We start from the raw sequence: 17,993 nt of genomic DNA on the forward strand, positions 1-17,993 counted from the left end.
CTTGAATTTCCCTGCTATACTCTGTTAGTTTTGGTGAGAGTGAGTGTGATGAGTTCTGGTGGTTGGTAAAACACAAGCCTTTCTGAAAGGGGGAAAACCAGCCTCAAGGGGACATGACTAAATAACACGTAAGTCTCCGGCCTTCTAGAGTAAAGCTGCAGAGGAGGAACATGTAAAACTTGTTTTCAGCGTAGGCTTGGGTAAGTTTTTCTTTGTCAGCCAATTGCAGAAACGGGACCATGCTGTGAATTTCAGACTAGCCCTGTGAACCGCTGTGCTGCTGCTGTGAGCAGCTCAGTGCTGGTGAAGTTGAAAGAATGACTCACAAAGCCAGCAGGGCAGAGGATTCTGGGCTGGAGGCAGTGTGAGTGACCTGCATTTGCTTATACTTAGGAGGCCCTGTCAAACATTTGCAGAATCTGGCTCTTGGCTGATGCCATTGGGAGTGAGATCACTGCTGATGCAGTGTGTTTCCATGATCTGGAAAGACGCAGTGCTGAAAATTCCAGTGCCAGCAGAGGGTTTGGTTTTCATAGCGCTGGGTGCAGGGGTTGCTCTCTGCTGCCTGCTCAGTGTACCCAGGCTGTAGAATCCCCCCACTCCATGCTGGGCAAGGCTTTGATTCTTCCTTTCTACCCGTTTCTTTCTGCTCTCAGCAGGACAAAAGTCTTTGTCAGCAGGTTTGGGCTTTGTACCATTGAGACTTTGAATATAGTTTAAAGGCTAACATGTTTCTGTTAGTGTATGAGTTTCAAGACCTATCTGTGGACACGTCTCCTTCATGACAGGCCACTTTAGTCCAGCGTATGTCCTAAGGAGTGTGACAGAGCTACACAGAATATATTCCTCATGCTGAGGAGTGTATATATACTGCATTTCTGTAGTAGAGACCTTTAGCGCCAGTTTGACAAGAAACTTACAGCTGAGTGTTCAGTGTCAGAAATGATATACCACCTGTAAAAAGAAAGAGAGTATTAAAACAAGGGAGACTGAGTAAAGTGCCTGAAAACAGTCATCAGGGTGAGAAACTTGTTATAAAAAGAATCAATCTTTAATCTCTGAATTGCTAAGGACATTTGATGTGGATGGTTAGACACTTTATCTCCTTTCCCTCCGCATGCCAGAATGAGGCTGGTAGTGAAGCACCTCCTCAGCTGCTTGTTTACATTTAGAAGAAATAGTTTCATGTTTAGAAACACTTCACTTGGTCAGGCCATTCAGACATTCCTTGGCCTTTGTTCATGCCAATAACAGCAAATCCTTGATTTTATTTTTTTTTTTTTTTTGCTGTTTGTTGTTCATGCACGTGCTCAAGTGCAGGAAAAACGTTTGGGACACTTGTCAGAGGAAGAGCTGTATGGGAGGAAAAAACCCGGTAACAGTAAGTTTTATTCCAGAGGTAGATGCTGATTTATCTGTGCCACCACAGCCTCCTGGATCTCATCCTTATCCAATTAACCAAGTTTAAATGTGCATAAGAGAATACATGTGAACTGCAAATAGATCTAAGTTATGAAAATGGTGCAGTTAGTCATTCACTAGAAGGAAAATAAAAGTAAGCTACAATATAAAGATATAAAACTTTATTATGAACATATTTAACAATGATTATGCACATGAAGTTGTCCAAGAAACTCAATACCCAACTTTTGCTTAAAGTAAAATACTATTTTTTCCTTCATATTCCATATTAGCATGAAGTTTTCCAACATAAATGGATAATTTGCTGTCATTAACACATCATCTAGATACACAGGATATTCAACACGTATCCTCATGCACACTTTCTCAAAGCAGCATTTAATTACAGCTTCTCATTAAACAGAGCGTTTATCTTACACATTTTGATACCATTTTGGTACACAATTTTTCCATATTTTCATTTTACATATTTACAAACTTCTCAAAAAAGTTTTACAGTAATGCAAAGGTTGTTATTCCTGGCATCAGCAAAAGGAAACGGGGAAGAGTTGGGTGGCTGTGGATACAGAGTTGTCTTGTGGCTGGGAGAAGGACAACAGATGGAAGCTTTCCACAGCTGGGCCTCCCCAGCATGTGTGCCATGGCCCGCTGCACTCCCTGCTTCTCACTGGGGTTAAGCCCCTTTGCCAGGCCTGGGGAAGTTTCACCCTTTCCAACAGCAGCTCTGTTTGTTTTTAAAGCAAATGCTACTGAAAATGGCTGCCACAAACGGCTCGGCTCAATGGTTACTGGTGTCTGAAACGTCCCTCTGGGTCAGTGTGTTCATGGAAGTCTTGCAGTTACTTAGAGACGGCACCTCCTTCAGAGCAGAACACCATGTGCTGTGGGGCCTTTTTGTAGAGTTGTCTCATTTTATACAGCTCCACTAGTGATGGAAATAATTACTTCAGCAGTAATGAAAGGAAAGCCAGGCTTGTTTCTTCGCCAGGTATCTTCTGTTTCACCCTTAGGTTACAATACTTAGAGGTAAATTTATGCCATCTACTCCCAAGCCGTTTACAGTCCCTCTTGTCATATTCCTCAAATGCTGTCTCTGCTTTCCAATTGTGAAAATAAGAAGGGTGAAACTGAGATTTGTTACTGGCAAAACTATTTCCTCACCTGCTTCACTACTTTTGCCTTTTTACTGTATTGAATTTGGTGTGACAGTGCTTCAACCAAGCTTACCGCTACACGCTAGCATTTCCCAAATACAAAGCTATTTTGCATGGCAAACATTGCTTAAATATCATCTCTAAAAATTAACAAGGAAACTATTTTCTCACTATTTTCATAGTGAGATCCTTACTTTAAGTACACATTTCCCATTCTCAACTTTCCTATTTCCACTTTGAATGTAGCAATGTAGAAGAGTTAATGCAAACACCACAAGTGAAATGGGCTGAGAACATCTTAGGAAAAAAAATCATCATCTCAAAGGTTAGATTAAAAATAGCTTCTTTAGTTAACAAAATCCCAAAGCATGACACTATTTCAGGGTTAACTGTAACCATCGGTGCAGACTGTGACAAGAAATAGGAATACACTTTGCACATTGGTCAAATCAAACATTTTATCTCTTCAGAACAATTTAGAACAGAATTAAGAAATATCAGAGCCAAAAAGACTGACTATATAAGGATCATGTACGTATCAGTGTTTGAAGACCCAGTTCCTGTACTCACTCCAGCAGAAGTCAAAAGGACTTGGGGTATGTGAGGGACACCGAGGTGGCTTCCGAGTCTGACTCTGCACATCCAAACAGCTGTGAGCCTCAGGAGAGGCGTCTGGGGAACAGTAACAGTGAGAATGGGCCCTCTGATTTTAGGATACAAAGATCATCTCCCATACTTGTTAAAAAGCAAGCCTAAGAGGAAGCGCTGAGGGTACGGCTTACTACGAACACTGGGGAAACAAACCACCACTAACTCGAAATACTTCTTTAGTGTTTTCCTACATGTTCTTCTAAACTGACACCAATTCATTAAGAAACTAAAAGGAAAACCCTTCCCTTCCTCCCCAGCAGTTTCCTTGCTTTAGCCATACAATGGTGCTTTGGCTTCTAACACGTAAGTGATCCCTGGTACAGGAAGTTTTAAATTTCAAATACCCTCAAAAAATTTCACAGCTCTACCTGTTTTAGAGAGTTCTCTCTCTCTCTCACACACACAGTATCATACTACAGTTACCTTTAGCAGAGCACCGATTTAATCTGAACTGTTCTATGATAGCAAGGGTGCAACCACATGAAGCAGTTCCTTTGGTCCTCTCTAAGCAAACTGCTTAGAACTGTCCTGCGAAGTCTCCCCTTCATGATCCTGAACAGCTGCCAGGAGGTTCCTGCAGTGGGAATGTGGGAATGATCTAGAACGATTGTTGCATCAAAGCAGAACAAACCTAATTTTTCCACAGTCCAATCCAGCAAGTCTAGTAGGACTTCACTGCACTCTTCTGTTTAAACTACTTCAGTGAGGAGCACAATTTCGTACTGTAAGCCAGCACCATTTCTTGTTGAACACCTGACGGTGCTTTAGAGTCTTCCACAGCAGCAGGGCAGAGAAATTTTACAAGAGTAAATCACAGTTACAAATTCATGGAAAAAAAGATACTTGTAGTCAAGTACCTGAAAACAAAAATATTTAGACACAAACAGCATCCACTTAAATAATGAACCGAAAAATGGTGTAGGAGAAAACCAACTTTCAAACAGAGAAGCAGCATTGTACTAGGAATACTTACTGACCATCTAACTTTGTTCCAGGACAAACTGCAATACAGATAATCTCAAAACATGCTAGTAAAAGCTCTGACCATATAGGTGGCAACTGTGGCATGACAGAGAAGTTGAACTGCACAGAACGTGCTCAAAAGCCAACTCTGATGCACATTCAATACATGAGCAACCACGATTGTTCCTGGGATGTAGATCAACTACCTACTAATACAAGTTACGGAAAAATCCTGATGTAGAAGAAGCCTCTGAAAATGAAATGTTTGGAATTTTGAACTTTTAATTCCCTATGAAGCTTTCATACTGTATTCCCTATAAGTGTAACAATCACCCCCAGCACACAAAAATCCAGAAAGGGAAGTACTGGCTTCCTTCTGCAATTTGTTGCTGCCTAAATAGTTCCATTTGAACAGGCTGGTTAGAAAAGCAAAACAAAACCCAAACCAACCAGTTCTGTTGTGGCAGTAAAGCATGACATGAACCATACATTATACAAATAGTTTTGCACCACTGAGGCTATTTGGCTCACTAGAACTTGACTATTCGCACATATCTCACGCTTATGAATCTGGTAAACTCATTTCAATGAGTTACAAAAATGGTCTTAAGTCTGTATCACTTCTTTGAAGGAAGAATGGAAAGCTTGTGTTTTCTTGCATCAAACAGAAAAAGCAGAGAGAAAGCCCTAAGACACTTCATTCCCTGCCTCCAGCTCAAGGGACTAAGGTAGACAATCGGAAGGGAAACGAGGCACATATGTGGACAATATACAAAGGAGCCAACACAAATGCAACAGAGGAATGACAGTACACTGTACATAACCCTCAAAACAAATCAACCCAAAAAACTAAGCAGCAAGGAAGCAATTTTAAAATCAGGATATAATCAGTGATACTTGTAAATGGAAATAGACACGTCCACAGGCATCCTGCTATCAGGCATTTTATAAGACCAGTAAAAATTTTGGTTTCTTCAGTTTTCACCACAACCTTTTCAAGCATTCTTTTCTTCAGTTTAAGCTTTGTAAACAGAAACAGAAGCAGGATGTCCTTCCTGGGAGTCAGCGTTCAGATGACAGCAGACTGCAAGGAAGACAAGGAGGTTGTCCATCTAGGAAAACTTCAAAATTGGTTTAATTTCAGCTGAACAAGTCTGTCTACATCAGAATCAATCAATCACTGTCCGACTCCTCTTTATACTTGGCTCTAATAGCTTGGCCATTCTGAAGTGGCATTTCTTCATAGTCACTCCTGTGAAAGAGATACTTGTGAAAACTTCTGAACACAGCGTTTAGACGGGAAATCCAAAATAAACAGGGAAATTGTAACCTGCATTGAGGCATTGAATCGTTATTTGGGTAAGAATCTGGTATCTGTTTTCCTTCCCTGTTGGAGGTATGAACAATATATATGACTTTTCCTCAGAGGATGATGCATAATAGAAGCTATTCCAGCAACTACAAGCCACTTTTCACAAGGATCCATATAGAAGCAAGCTGATACTACCACTACTCATGGATCTAAACAAAAGCAAGCTAGCTCAGACAAACATATAGCTAGTCTAGCACAGAGTTGCTCAGTTCACCGCAGTATTACTCCCATCCTCACTGCTCCAGCCACTTCAGTCAGTGTCTTTGGTAAAAGGTGAAAGCATCAAGGGCAGATAATGCATTTGTTCAGTGTCCAACACAGACACACACGACCGGGGTGGGTTTTAAGTACTGCTATAATTCTCTTATTACAGAAACTCATACAAGTCCAGGACTTTTTGTCAGATTTGACTATTCTTATTTCAGTCAGTGATGGACTTCAGAAGAGCCCTTCTCCTTCCATGAAGCATTGACATATGAGCTCCCCTTTGCTAGCCCCACCTGACTTCCTTCCCGGTTTCAAAGGAAGCCCTTTCCTTTCACAGCTCTTGCTGCTTTCACCTCATGACCTACCAGCACCCTACAGGTGCTGCCTTACCCGTTTGCATCAGTGCCATAGCAATCCCTTTTGGAAACCAAAAAAAGAAAAAACATGATAACATGCATTCTCATTGCATTTCTATTTCAGAATAAGACTGTATTTCTGTTCAGAATACCTCCACCAACAACCTACAAATCCTTCACCTATTTAATGAACATGGAAAAGAACATTACAAAAATAACACACCTAAAGTAACTCTCCATAGGTATTTTATAATCTTACCCATAAATCACATCATCATCTGAATCATTCAGCATAGAAAAAGCGGGATTGTCTTTCAACTGTGATTCTGGAAAATACAAATAGGAGTTAATAAATTCAATACAGAAATGTGGCTGTACTTCTAACTCAATGCTACAGCAACAGATTTGACAATTCCCAAGGCAGTCACGACTACAATCCAACAAAACTATATCCAAACAGGAATCGTCTCCTTTAAATCCTTTACCCTTCACCCACAACATCATCGTATTCTCAAGAGATAACATAACAATCTCATTTTTAGATAGATATTCTTCATGTGGTATAAGTGGATTTCCTCCCTTGTGCAGGTTTCTATGTCATATTATTTAACCTGCACTTAAGAGTAATTAAGTCAGATTTCATTATTATTAATCATTATTGAAAAGCACAGACTTCTTTGTCTTCTTGGTTATTTCTAAGCTACAAATACAGTAGACCAAAGCTGTAATCCCTTGTATGCAGATCAATGATTAGCTAGTTATTTTTCACCCTTGTAATAGGTGAAGAAAGGACTTGTACAGTTATGGTGAGATGAAAGGAAAGACAGAACTTTCCATTGGCAATTTATGACAATTCCCTCTACCTTGTTTTAAGGCCTTCATTTCTTGCATAATCTGTGCTGCTTAACTGCAGTGCATAATTATATGCAAATAAAATTCAATCCAGCAATTTGCCATAAACATCTTTTTCCTGGCATTACTTTCTGCCTTCTATAAACTAATATTTTTTGCGACCCAACAGCAAGTTTTTAACTTTATTCTCACCCAGACACTTCTCATCTTCTTAATGTGAAAATAGCATTTTCCCATAACAATTCTACCCATATCAACTCTAAAATGTTCAGAGAAAGGACCAGCTCCACTGCAGCCTTCCCCCTGCATACCTGTCAGCACGTAGGATGTTCTTGGACAGGGTGATAGATAATCTCATCTAGGCTCCCTTTCCCATGAAAGTTTGGACCAGCTGATCTTTCCAGGTCCCCTCCAACCTGGGCTGTTCTATGGTTCTGTATTCTAAACTCAATGCTTAAAGCAGAGAGTGACTCGGTACAAATATTTATTTTACAGATCTTTGTTTGTTAGAAAGGGATGATGTTTTATAAGCACCATGTGAGGCAGATTACATCCTCCACATAGGAATAAGAAAAAGAAGTGCCACTGATTCAGTGGGCCCAATTGTGTCCCCTAAAATTCCTCCCATGTTGGAGATCAGCTTCACTCCTCCTTTTCCAACATCATGTTACCTATTTCAGAGTCCAGTTTGTCAGCACACCCATATATTAACCTTTGTTAGAACAAAGTACAAATGAAGTATTGGTGCTCCTTAAAGATTGCCTGTGAGTCAGGGCAAAAGTTGGTGCATTACATGCAAACATCATATTGACTATAAGCTTGATCTAAGTGCATAAGAATTCGAGTCTAGCTAATCAGATGCATACATTTTACGTGTTCTGTCATATTTTCAATGCTGCACTGCTCCTGAGCAAATTAATTCCTGCTTCAGTTAACTTTTCAAATTCAAACAGTATTCAAACTTCATAAATTCAAATAGTAACAAGACAACCAAAATATAAAGCTGTTACACCGTATCTGCTAACGTGCCAGCTCATCATCTAAGTTTGCCAGACAATTGCTTACACTTACCATATAGTGCATTCTTTGAGGGGGAATACACGAAGGCTAATGTGTAGAGATAAAAGTTCAATAAACCATAAAAAGATAAGAATTCCGCTGGTATTAAGTGTCAAGGATATTGCTCAATATAGCTCCATACATATTAACTTTAGAAACAAGACTCCAACCATACATAAGCTGGTTCAGTGGAAAGAAAGTTTACCTTACTAAAGTTTGAGAGCATGAATGGCTAAACAAACCCGCATGTTTTAAATTCAGTGACCACTAATGCACTCAAGCCATTTCAAGGTAAAGTTCCCACTGAAGACAAAGTTTTAGCACAAGCAACTTTTGCTGAGGTAAGGTCTACTCTTGAGAGATGCAGCGTATGGTTCTGCCTTGGGTGCCTTACGAAAGCTGAGTAAGGAGGCTTCCCAAAATGAAGGCAGGAAAATGCTAAAGGCTTTACATACTGTTTTATACTAGCTCCCATCACATACCTATGCTTATCAGTAAGGGGCAGTTACAGCTACATGGGCAATTTTAGAAAGTAAAATGAACTGGCACCTCATGGTTCAGGTCCAGAAATACAATTTGTAATCCTGTTGCCAACAGACACCAGAAATAGTCTCTCTCAAGTCACGGTTCTCAGCCATGGCCTCTTCCACAGGTAGTCTGGGACCAATACACAAGTGCATTTTCAGTGACTTCTAAACTGTTAATTTCTCAAATACTTTGGTACGCCCCATGCCAACCGACAGGTATACAGCAAGCTAAATTCATACAGTAAACACAGCCAAATTTGTCACAATAACTTATTAAAATTACTTGAATGCATGCATATCTAGGCTTTCATTCCTTTCAAGAGTGTTAAATGCAGTTGTGATTTATGTGATATAAACAAATTAGACTGAAACTGTCTCAGGTCATAATCTTTACAAAGAGCCATTACAAAATGCTGACATGAAACCTCGATCAAAATGGGCTTAACTTCAAAAGCCCACCTAAAAGGCAAAGGTCTCAGTCCTTAGGCACATCATTTTTAAGTACCTTCTACATGAAAAGAGATTAATATTCCTACTTGAGCAGTATCACAACACAAGGATATAATTCTGGTAATGAGTTGACAGCTCAGCAACAAAGTTGTCCTGTAGAACTTGTGCTCCAAAACGCAGGTAGAGTATAACAATGCTGTAGAAAAAAGTTAAAGCATACAGGTGTACTGTGCCTTGAAACTGCAAAACTGGAATAGTAGCTTGAATAGAAAGTAGTAGTAGAAAATAATTATGTTAACATGCTGACTGTTTATTTTAAGACATGTTTGCTTTCATAGTTCCAAATTAAGAATGATTCTTTTGTGATTAAAAGTCAGTAGTCAACTGAGTAAAGCGGAGAAAAAAATCCCCATGGTCTATTTCCCTCAGATTTCATCCGCTACAGACAATCCAAGAGTCAACAGCAATTTGAACAAACTGCTTAACAATAATCTAAGCACCCAATTCTAAACTCCTGCCTTGACTAAGTGAAACTTAGAAAGTTCCAAAAGAGACGAAGGGTGTGCTGCAGACCACTCAGCAGTACAGAAACCATCTCTGCCAAGTGAACCTCTAAATCTTGCAGTGGTAATAGAAATAATGTAAAGTTAGCTCTAAAAGGCTCAAGAAGCGTTGAAAAGCTGAGAAATGCTTGCCATAACAATCATATCAAAAGACATTCCCCAGTTTCACTGACAATTTTATCATCAAGAAAATGCACTCAAAGCCCTAAAAAAAAGGGTTATAAAGGTTACAGCACTGAGAAATGTAGTTTGAAAAGCCTTACCTAATGACGAGCACTACAAAGGTTAATGCAGTCAAGAATTTTAACCTGAGATCTGAAAAAGGTTGAGAAAAGTTGTTATTAGTGAATTTACACCTCCATCTAAAAGAAACTCTGTCTGGGGAAGAATCAAAAGAAATATTCCTTACCAACATAAGGCATGTTACGAAGTTCTGAGCATGCCCTCACTATCAGGAACAGAAGGTAGAGAACGTATGTGGTTGCCACCACAAGGAAGAAGATTTTCATTCCCTATAAGAAAAGTGTTAGTTTTTATTATTTAACAAGATATGGTCTATTCCTTCTTCCCTCAACAATAATCATTATTTCCCAAAGCACAACATACAGTGGTCTGTTTATTCAGGGAAAGTAGGCTTACAAAAGAAATTATAAAATAAGGATGGCTATACACTGAGGTAGAGGGAATGTAAAGGAAGGATGTTTAACAGAAGTCATCATTTTGTTCACTGAGTTCACAGTGAGCTGAATCTCAATGAGTTTCTAAAGCACAGCTCCTGAGAACAGTACAATGACCCGTATAAACCAGATCTTCCTGTACAAGAAGAAAGTCTGAAATTTACTAGGTCAGAGGATCTTGGCAGGAGCAAAGATGTACAAAATGGACTTAATAAGAGGCTTAAAAAATTTCTTTCAATCACAACAGCCAGGAGTCCGCACTGAACCTGCGGTGTTGAGTCTCCAGATCTGCAAGACAATTTACTCTTCTCAGTGGGATGGAGCTCCATATGGCCTAAGCACTATCTAAAGCAAAACTAGAGTATCCTAGTCAGTATAACACCATCTGACCAGCATTTGCTATTATCTCAATTGTGTTACAGATTTTAATAGAAGGACAAACCATACCTCCTTGCATTGCTTAACTCCACCTGACAAGCTAATAGCAAGAAAACATTTCTGACTTACCTGGAAATTACCTGTGTCAACTCTGTATTGGTAGGTGGGATCATGTACTTCATTAACACTAGAAAGATTCAAAATGAGAAAGTGATACTTAGACCATTACAAAAGACAAGGTCAAAAAGCTATACTGACCAAGAAACCCACTAACAAAGGAAAGGTTTAGAGTTACTGTACAGAGTTTATAACTAAGGATTTTGGCTGTAGAAATTGGTGCAATGCCATTGATTCCAGTGGAGTCATGACAATTTACAGGATATAACATCCTCCTTCCCAAACCCAGTTTTGAAGGAATATGGAGGATTTCTAATCTCCCCACTTACTTCTTAGAAAATGTATAACCTTGCAAATTCCTACAAGCCTTCAGGATTTAATGTTTAAATTTTAGCCTTGTGATATGAATTATACTTAAGAAATAACTATGGTATAAGCCCTTCTCTTACAGCAACTCTAATGATAGGTCATTAGCACGAGCACTGCCTACAACTGCACTGTTTTCAAGAACGTACAGCTGCATGGAGAAGGTTAAAAGGTATCTTTCTTTCTGAGACATAAAATAAGAGGCAAACACTTGAGACTAAAGCGATTTAGAACTTACAAATGTACCAAAACTGAGAAAGTTTTCTGAGTGGGGAATAATGACACCTCTATGTTAACATATTGTTAAGCAAATTGGGTAAAAAGAGAGAAACACTAAACTAAGCACAAGAACTGAGTTTTGAGGAGCAGTAGCATAGCCTGACTAAGCACTGTCAATAGCAGTTGTGCAGGTTTAGTAGTTGAGGAAGTTTGGCCAAACGGTGTAAGTTAACTACAGAGAAACTGTTGCTTCAAATACTAAAAGCTAATTAGGACATAGCACTAGAGGCAGTATCTAGGGGGTCATAACACAATGACAATGTAGCAATTTGTAGATCTCACACTGATTTATAAAATCAGGTACTACTAGATTGTCCATGGGAAATTCTGTATTCAAACCAATCACAATTTGCAAAACAAAGACATATGAATTTTAACACCATTCCTACATCGCAGTCAGCGCATTAAGAAACAAATACTAATTACAAACAATCTTTTCATTCTTGAACACTTTCAGCTCATTCCTTTTGCACTAAAATTCAAATTACTTACGTTTGCCATATTCCCAATGTAACAGAGGCCAGCCATAGTAGTCCAACAATAAAGAATTTGGGCAGATAGAAAGTTAAGCACTTCCTTTCCCCCTGTTGAGAAAACAACAGTGTGGTGAAGGAGTGAACCCGCATTTGAGATTACATTCTTTCTTGACAGAATAAAGTAACTATCATCTTTGTTTCATTCAACAGGAACTAGTTTAAGAGACTCGCGTTCTGTACTTTTAACCTGCACGAGTGATTAGAGGAGACATAAAATTGTATCAGCATTTGTGAAAATAAGATGCAGCAAATTTGGAGCATCCTATTTGTAAGGTCCCACGTATTTCACTGAAACTGCAATATAGGAATATGCTCCAAAATTCATATTTATCTTATGCAGTATTTTAAAGTGGTTTAAACTAAACAATCAACCATTATACACAACAACAAAACCCTTCCAGCAAGAACAAAGCGTAATGGCATCATAGTTCTGAAGACTGTCTTGCAACAGTTTAGAGTGGACTGTCCCATTTATCTCATTTAGGCATGGTAGCCCCAAGACAAGCTACTTCACCACAAATCCTTTTAACTCCAAAGCCTCATGTGTCACGCTGTACTTTAAGAATCAAACAAATGTCTCTTTTCTAAAAATTTGGTTTCATTTTTATCACCTTTTGAGAGAACTGATAAAACAAGTACTGTCTTCTCAGTAAGTAGTAGATAATGTTGCACCCTTACCTGTACTCTTATACCATGGTAGACGCAAAGCCAGAACAGTAACAATGCACACAGAAACAGTGACTGGAATAGATCATCCAGCATCCCGGGAAACCAGCTGTTCACCAGGAAAGAAAGGGGGAAAAATGGATCTGTAACAAAATAAGGAAAAAAAAAAGTTAAACAAGGGGAAAAAGCACACTCTTTCCATTAGAAAAAGTAAAGCAGAATGTATCTTCAGAGGAACAAAACTCCCTAGATCTTTCAAATTACACCAGTAAATCTGAAATGGTCCCAACATGTGTAGATTTCAGGTTTTATTAGACTTTCTACTAATCACTCTTCTTGGTGATGAGCTAAAAAATTAACACAGAATAACAGAGACAAATGTTATTTTGGTACTGCTAGATAGTGCTAGAATTTGATGTGGTTACTGGACTAAAAGTAGCCTCCATTTTTAACTATAGTGCAAGTATCTGAAAGATGAAGAAGTAAGACTTAGCAGACAAACACAGAAACTGCATTTACATGTTGCTATAGGAAAGGTTCAGAATGGTTGCAGCCACCTATTCCAGTTGGAGCTTTACACAGGTAAAGCTGGCACTCATGTGACTGAAAAGAATGAAATCCACCTACTCATTATGTCCTTGAATTTGATATACTTAAAGCTTAGGGTTTTGGTTGGTTGGTTTTTAATTAGTTTTCTGAAGCATTATAAAGAGCTGCTTGTATGTTCAAAGCCAAATTTCATTTTACCTTCCCTCTCTCTCTCATGCATTCTTATTTTTTTTCCTTTGTTAAAAGAAAGGAGATCTTCTAAAAAATCCAGAATACAAGTACCATTGTAAAGTAGCAGGAGGGGAAGCAGGATGGACATCCATTTCTGTTCAATACCCCAGTCTCTCATGGAGAATTTCCGCAGGGAATGTGCAAACAGACACTATAAAACAATAAATTTGTAAGGAAGGAATATAGCCTTAGTGGTTTAACCAGAGTAAAGAGATAACACAGCACATTGTACAAGCTACTTCACCTTGCCACTGAGGACACTGCAAAACAGAAGCTATATCTCTTCTGCTTCAAGTCTGGTGGCTTACCCAATGCAAGTTACTTAATCTTTCAAGCAAACTGAGAAGGAAAGCAGCTAGTGCTGTGCAAAGCAACAGCGTGTGAAAAAATATTGCCTGATTACTGGTCACACAGTACCAACAATTCCCACTTAAACTCACTTTTTAAAAGAAACAGATTCCACATCACATTCACAGTTACCTGCCGAGAGACATCACCTATGTGAGGAAAATGTGATGCAAGTGTTCAGTGCTTTAGTGTCCTTACTCCGAAAATTCTGCATTTTAGATGTTATGGGTTTGTGGGGTTTTTTCCCAAACACTTCTTTTCCAGGGGCCAAGCCAGGTTGAAGGGGAAAGATAATCCAAATCATAGCATAATTTAGGTTGTAAGGGACCTCTGGAGGTAATGTGGCCCATTCTCACACTCAAGGCAGTTACAGCTTTGAAGTTGGATCAAAGTTACATTCAACTGAGTTTTGCTCGTTTTCAGAGATGGAGAGCCTCCACTCTGGGCCTGCCTGCACTGTAATAAAATATCTTCTTCTAGCATCTAATCATAGTTTCCTTTGTTTAGCAAAATTCTGTTAAATTCAAAATCAGAGTTTAGAAAAACAAGTTTTCCCATTTATCCTATTTTCTTAATGTCCCTTCAATACCACTTGCAAAAACATAAACGAAGCAACTATGTAAGTATTCTAGAAACATTTTTTACACCCATTCAGTGGTATCTCAACTCTGCTGCCTGGGGTTAAGTTACTAAACACAGCACTACAAAGCAGTGTTATCAGCTGCCTACATAACATACTCCAGAAAAACTGAAATAAAATCTTACCGTGACCATGAAAGTAAGAACTACAAAGACAAATCGGAACCATATTTCCACTTGTGAAAAAGTTGGATTGTAGGTCTTCCACTGGAAGAAAACAGAATAGCCCATGAACACTGTTTTGAAAGAGTACATACAACATCAGTAACTAGCATTCTGCAGACACTGAAAAGTTCTCCGGCTTTTCAAAATTGAAAGGTATAACCAAGTTCCACCATATCACCATGGAAAGACAAAGATAAATTCATACCACAGAACTATCTGCTGAAAAGATAACCAAAGCAGCCTAATATCCTTGCTTCTCTTTTACCCTGCCACTTTGTAACAAAGTGTGCTGTCCTACATTAAAGCGCTTTTCATGACAAAAAGGATGTTCTTCATTGATTTCAATTACACTTTCGTTAAAAGTTTGAATGCCAATAATTGAGTAAATCCAGTACATTCCTCTTTATTACCAAGGTCAGATGCATAAATGGATGATGAAGAGGTTGATAAGGTACAGGCATGCTTCCTGTAATGGGGTTGTTTTCTTAAAGCTTATTCTCTTGATTCAGAAGTGGAAAAAAGAAAATCAAGTAAGGGAAGAATAAATGACCTAACCAGAAATAAACTTTTTTCATAGGCTAAGGAGGAAAAGCTCCTTCTCCTCTAATCATTAGAAGGGCACAAACACTAATTGTAACATGTCAGTTTGCGTAAGCTCCACTCTGTTGACAATTTATCTCATACTGGGCACACTTCCCTTTGAAGCCACTTTTGAAATGTAAACTCCTGGGTACAACATATGCTCTGCCCATCTAAACAATAAGCTCTACCTTTCAATGTATTACATCTGTCAATCTCTGTCTTTTTAAATCACAAACGTAGAATGAAAATTATATGTAGAGAATCCATTATACAGAAGGAAAACTATGATTTCAACTGAGCTCACCATAAACCATTATAATAACAAAATAAACTGACAATTTTAGTTGCTGCAGGAAAGCAGAGCTTTGGGTTTGGTTTTTTTTTGTGTCTGCACACAAGTCTGCCTTAGAGGTGGCCTGCAAAGCAAGGTAATAGACCATACAGTTTGTCCTGTTTGAAATCTGCAACTAAGCAAAGGATTTGTGAGTTTGGTTTTTTTTTTCCTCCTTAGTGCTTATTTTTAATTATATACTTTATATGCTAGAAGTATTACAAATATTAATATTCAGGAAGTTCATTTAGTATATGAAAACCACTTCTGCTTTACAGTAAGATTTTTGCTTGCTACCTGCTCTGACATACCAAATGTTGCACACAGGTAGATTATACCATAGTAACCTGCATTATAAATTGGGGTTTATTCCATTGTCTCCCAATGTAAATGTTTCTAAACTTCTTTCAGAAGCTAACCAGCACACACTGATGATGTAACTGTTTTATAAGCAATCTTTAGCACTACTGAGCTAGTTATTTCACTAGGGATTATTTTAGTGAATTATTTTATTAGCCTGCTTATTTTAGCTGCATAAACATTTTTCTCTTCCTCATGAGCACAGTCAAAAAAAAAATCTTCATGTCTCTTTGGGTTTGTTAAATGTTTCTAACCCACGCTTTTGAAAGGCTGGAAAATGGTGCTAATTCAAATGCACCTCCGGGAAAGGCTGAAAAAGATATCATGCTTTAGAGAGCCAACACCTTTACAAGCAAATGCAGAAAACTGGATGTTCTAGTCTAGCTTGCCTGGTGTTAAAAATATCTCCCAGGAATCAGACTAAATTTACCTCCTCCAGAAAACAGCATTAGCAGTTCTGAAAGAAAAATCTTTCCTTATAAAAAAATTGGTCTAGACCCTTATTAACTGCAAACACTTGTACCAGTTCTGACATTAGTAGTGACAGAAAAACTAATTGCGATGCATCTTCATGTTTATCTTCAAAAATGAGATAACTCTTTGTTACAGAATCATAGAATCAACTAGGTTGGAAAAGACCTTTAAGATTATCAAGTCCAACCATTACCCTGGGACTGCCAAGTCCTCCAGTAAACCATATCGCTGAGGGCCTTATAATTAAAGCAGACTTCTATGGCATAAGTAATTAAAGAGCTTTCTTTTGCTAATATAAAGCTTTATACTTACTGTGAAAGTAATATTCTGGATGTACGTTAACTTGTTTAGATCTTCAAAGCTAACAAATATGTTGTACTGAGTGTAGTTCAGGTAGCCAAGGTGAGCAACAATGATTTCACTGCATTTCTGTGAACGCACACATAGAATAGTATGTAAAAACCTTCAATTTATTCCAGAATATGCACTGTAAGTACAGGTTGAGAATTTGTTTCTAAACAGTCAGATATTGATAATATTTATTACATTCCTTGACAATCTTCATCAGAAGAAGACTCCAACTAGACACACAGATAACAAATTTCTTGAAAGATACCAGACAAAGCAGAATGAACTGATAAAGTCAGTCAGCAGGACCAAAGGTTGAACTGACAACCAAGGCTAGCTTTTCACTTAAGCTGGTGACAGCAGCTGCTTGCAGCACTGGGAAGGATCTGCATAACTCTGTCAGTCAAGCTCTAGGCCATTGGATTGTGAAATGAGGCTATCTTGTACTAACTCATTTCTAGAAGTTAACAGGAGGAAAGGGAAAACCCAAGCATATTTCTCTCTCAGCTGTGCATAATTAAATCTAATGGAACTCTAGTCATCAATTTCTGCAGATTTCATATATATGTGCATACATATATAAAAAGAAAACATTTTATTTACCCTATATGGTCATCACAAAAAACTTCAGCTATGCCCCTCCTTAAAGGACTTGCATCTGGAGAAGCTGTTTTGGATGTCTGAGCTTAAAAATTTCAGTGAAAATTAAACTAGAAACTCAAAACCTTAAACATTTCTTCACAGGTGGCAAGAAATCTGGCTTTTTTAGAACACAGATGCCAACTGATTTCAACCAGACTCTCTGCTAGGTGTTGGAGGAGAATTTTTCTTTCCTCTGGAGCCCTTTACCAATTTTCTACTACAATATCCCTTTCTTCAGCACTGCTAAATCTGCTTAAGTGACTAAGCAGGGCACACTGCTTAGAGAGCTACTCTAACAAGAAAGAGGCATCTTTAAGAGGTAATAGACACAAGTCATAGAATTAAACAGAAGAAGATGGGTAGGTAGGTATCTTGGTCAGAATTACTAGCTAGGTTGCAATTATAAATAGAACTATACTCTAGAATCTTTCCTGAGACGTGCTGAACAGACATATTCTTCTCATTTGCAGTGTAATATAACATGCACACAAACAGATTTAAAGAAAATGCACTGCACCAGTTTTATTTAAAAAGGCACATACTTGTGCACAACTGAGTAATCTTGTCCGATTGTGAACCTGATTATTAACATATGGTGTGCTTCCATCCTTCACCACTCCAAGTACTTTGACTGTCATAGTAACATTCTTTTTGAGGGATACTGTAATTAAAAGAGAAAACATTAAGCTATTGCTACATGCAGAAATGAAAATTCAGAGTTCCAAATAG

General features: G+C 38.3%; 1 protein-coding gene across 6 annotated transcripts in view; it reads right to left on the minus strand.

Annotated features, from left to right (window-relative positions):
- Positions 1 to 1,568: 1,568 nt before the first annotated feature.
- TMEM181 (transmembrane protein 181) overlaps positions 1,569 to 17,993 on the minus strand; it is a 36,749-nt gene continuing 20,324 nt past the window's right edge. For 5 of the 6 annotated variants that reach the window (XM_030498853.2, XM_030498855.2, XM_030498857.2 and 2 more), the window contains exons 5-17: positions 17,807 to 17,925; positions 16,587 to 16,703; positions 14,489 to 14,569; positions 13,427 to 13,526; positions 12,608 to 12,738; positions 11,886 to 11,977; positions 10,761 to 10,818; positions 9,986 to 10,088; positions 9,840 to 9,891; positions 9,127 to 9,209; positions 8,049 to 8,138; positions 6,385 to 6,451; positions 5,055 to 5,442 (exon numbers count right to left, since the gene is read on the minus strand). In XM_030498853.2, coding sequence (XP_030354713.1) covers positions 5,364 to 5,442; positions 6,385 to 6,451; positions 8,049 to 8,138; positions 9,127 to 9,209; positions 9,840 to 9,891; positions 9,986 to 10,088; positions 10,761 to 10,818; positions 11,886 to 11,977; positions 12,608 to 12,738; positions 13,427 to 13,526; positions 14,489 to 14,569; positions 16,587 to 16,703; positions 17,807 to 17,925 — 1,172 coding nt within the window. In that variant the 3' untranslated portion in view covers positions 5,055 to 5,363. Of the gene's footprint in view, positions 5,443 to 6,384; positions 6,452 to 8,048; positions 8,139 to 9,126; positions 9,210 to 9,839; positions 9,892 to 9,985; positions 10,089 to 10,760; positions 10,819 to 11,885; positions 11,978 to 12,607; positions 12,739 to 13,426; positions 13,527 to 14,488; positions 14,570 to 16,586; positions 16,704 to 17,806; positions 17,926 to 17,993 lie in introns of all 6 variants that reach the window. The other variant, XM_030498854.1, reaches the window with a different exon arrangement.

Source organism: Strigops habroptila, chromosome 10 (assembly GCF_004027225.2).
Source record: "Strigops habroptila isolate Jane chromosome 10, bStrHab1.2.pri, whole genome shotgun sequence".
In the NCBI taxonomy this organism is placed as follows: Eukaryota; Metazoa; Chordata; class Aves; order Psittaciformes; family Psittacidae; genus Strigops; species Strigops habroptila.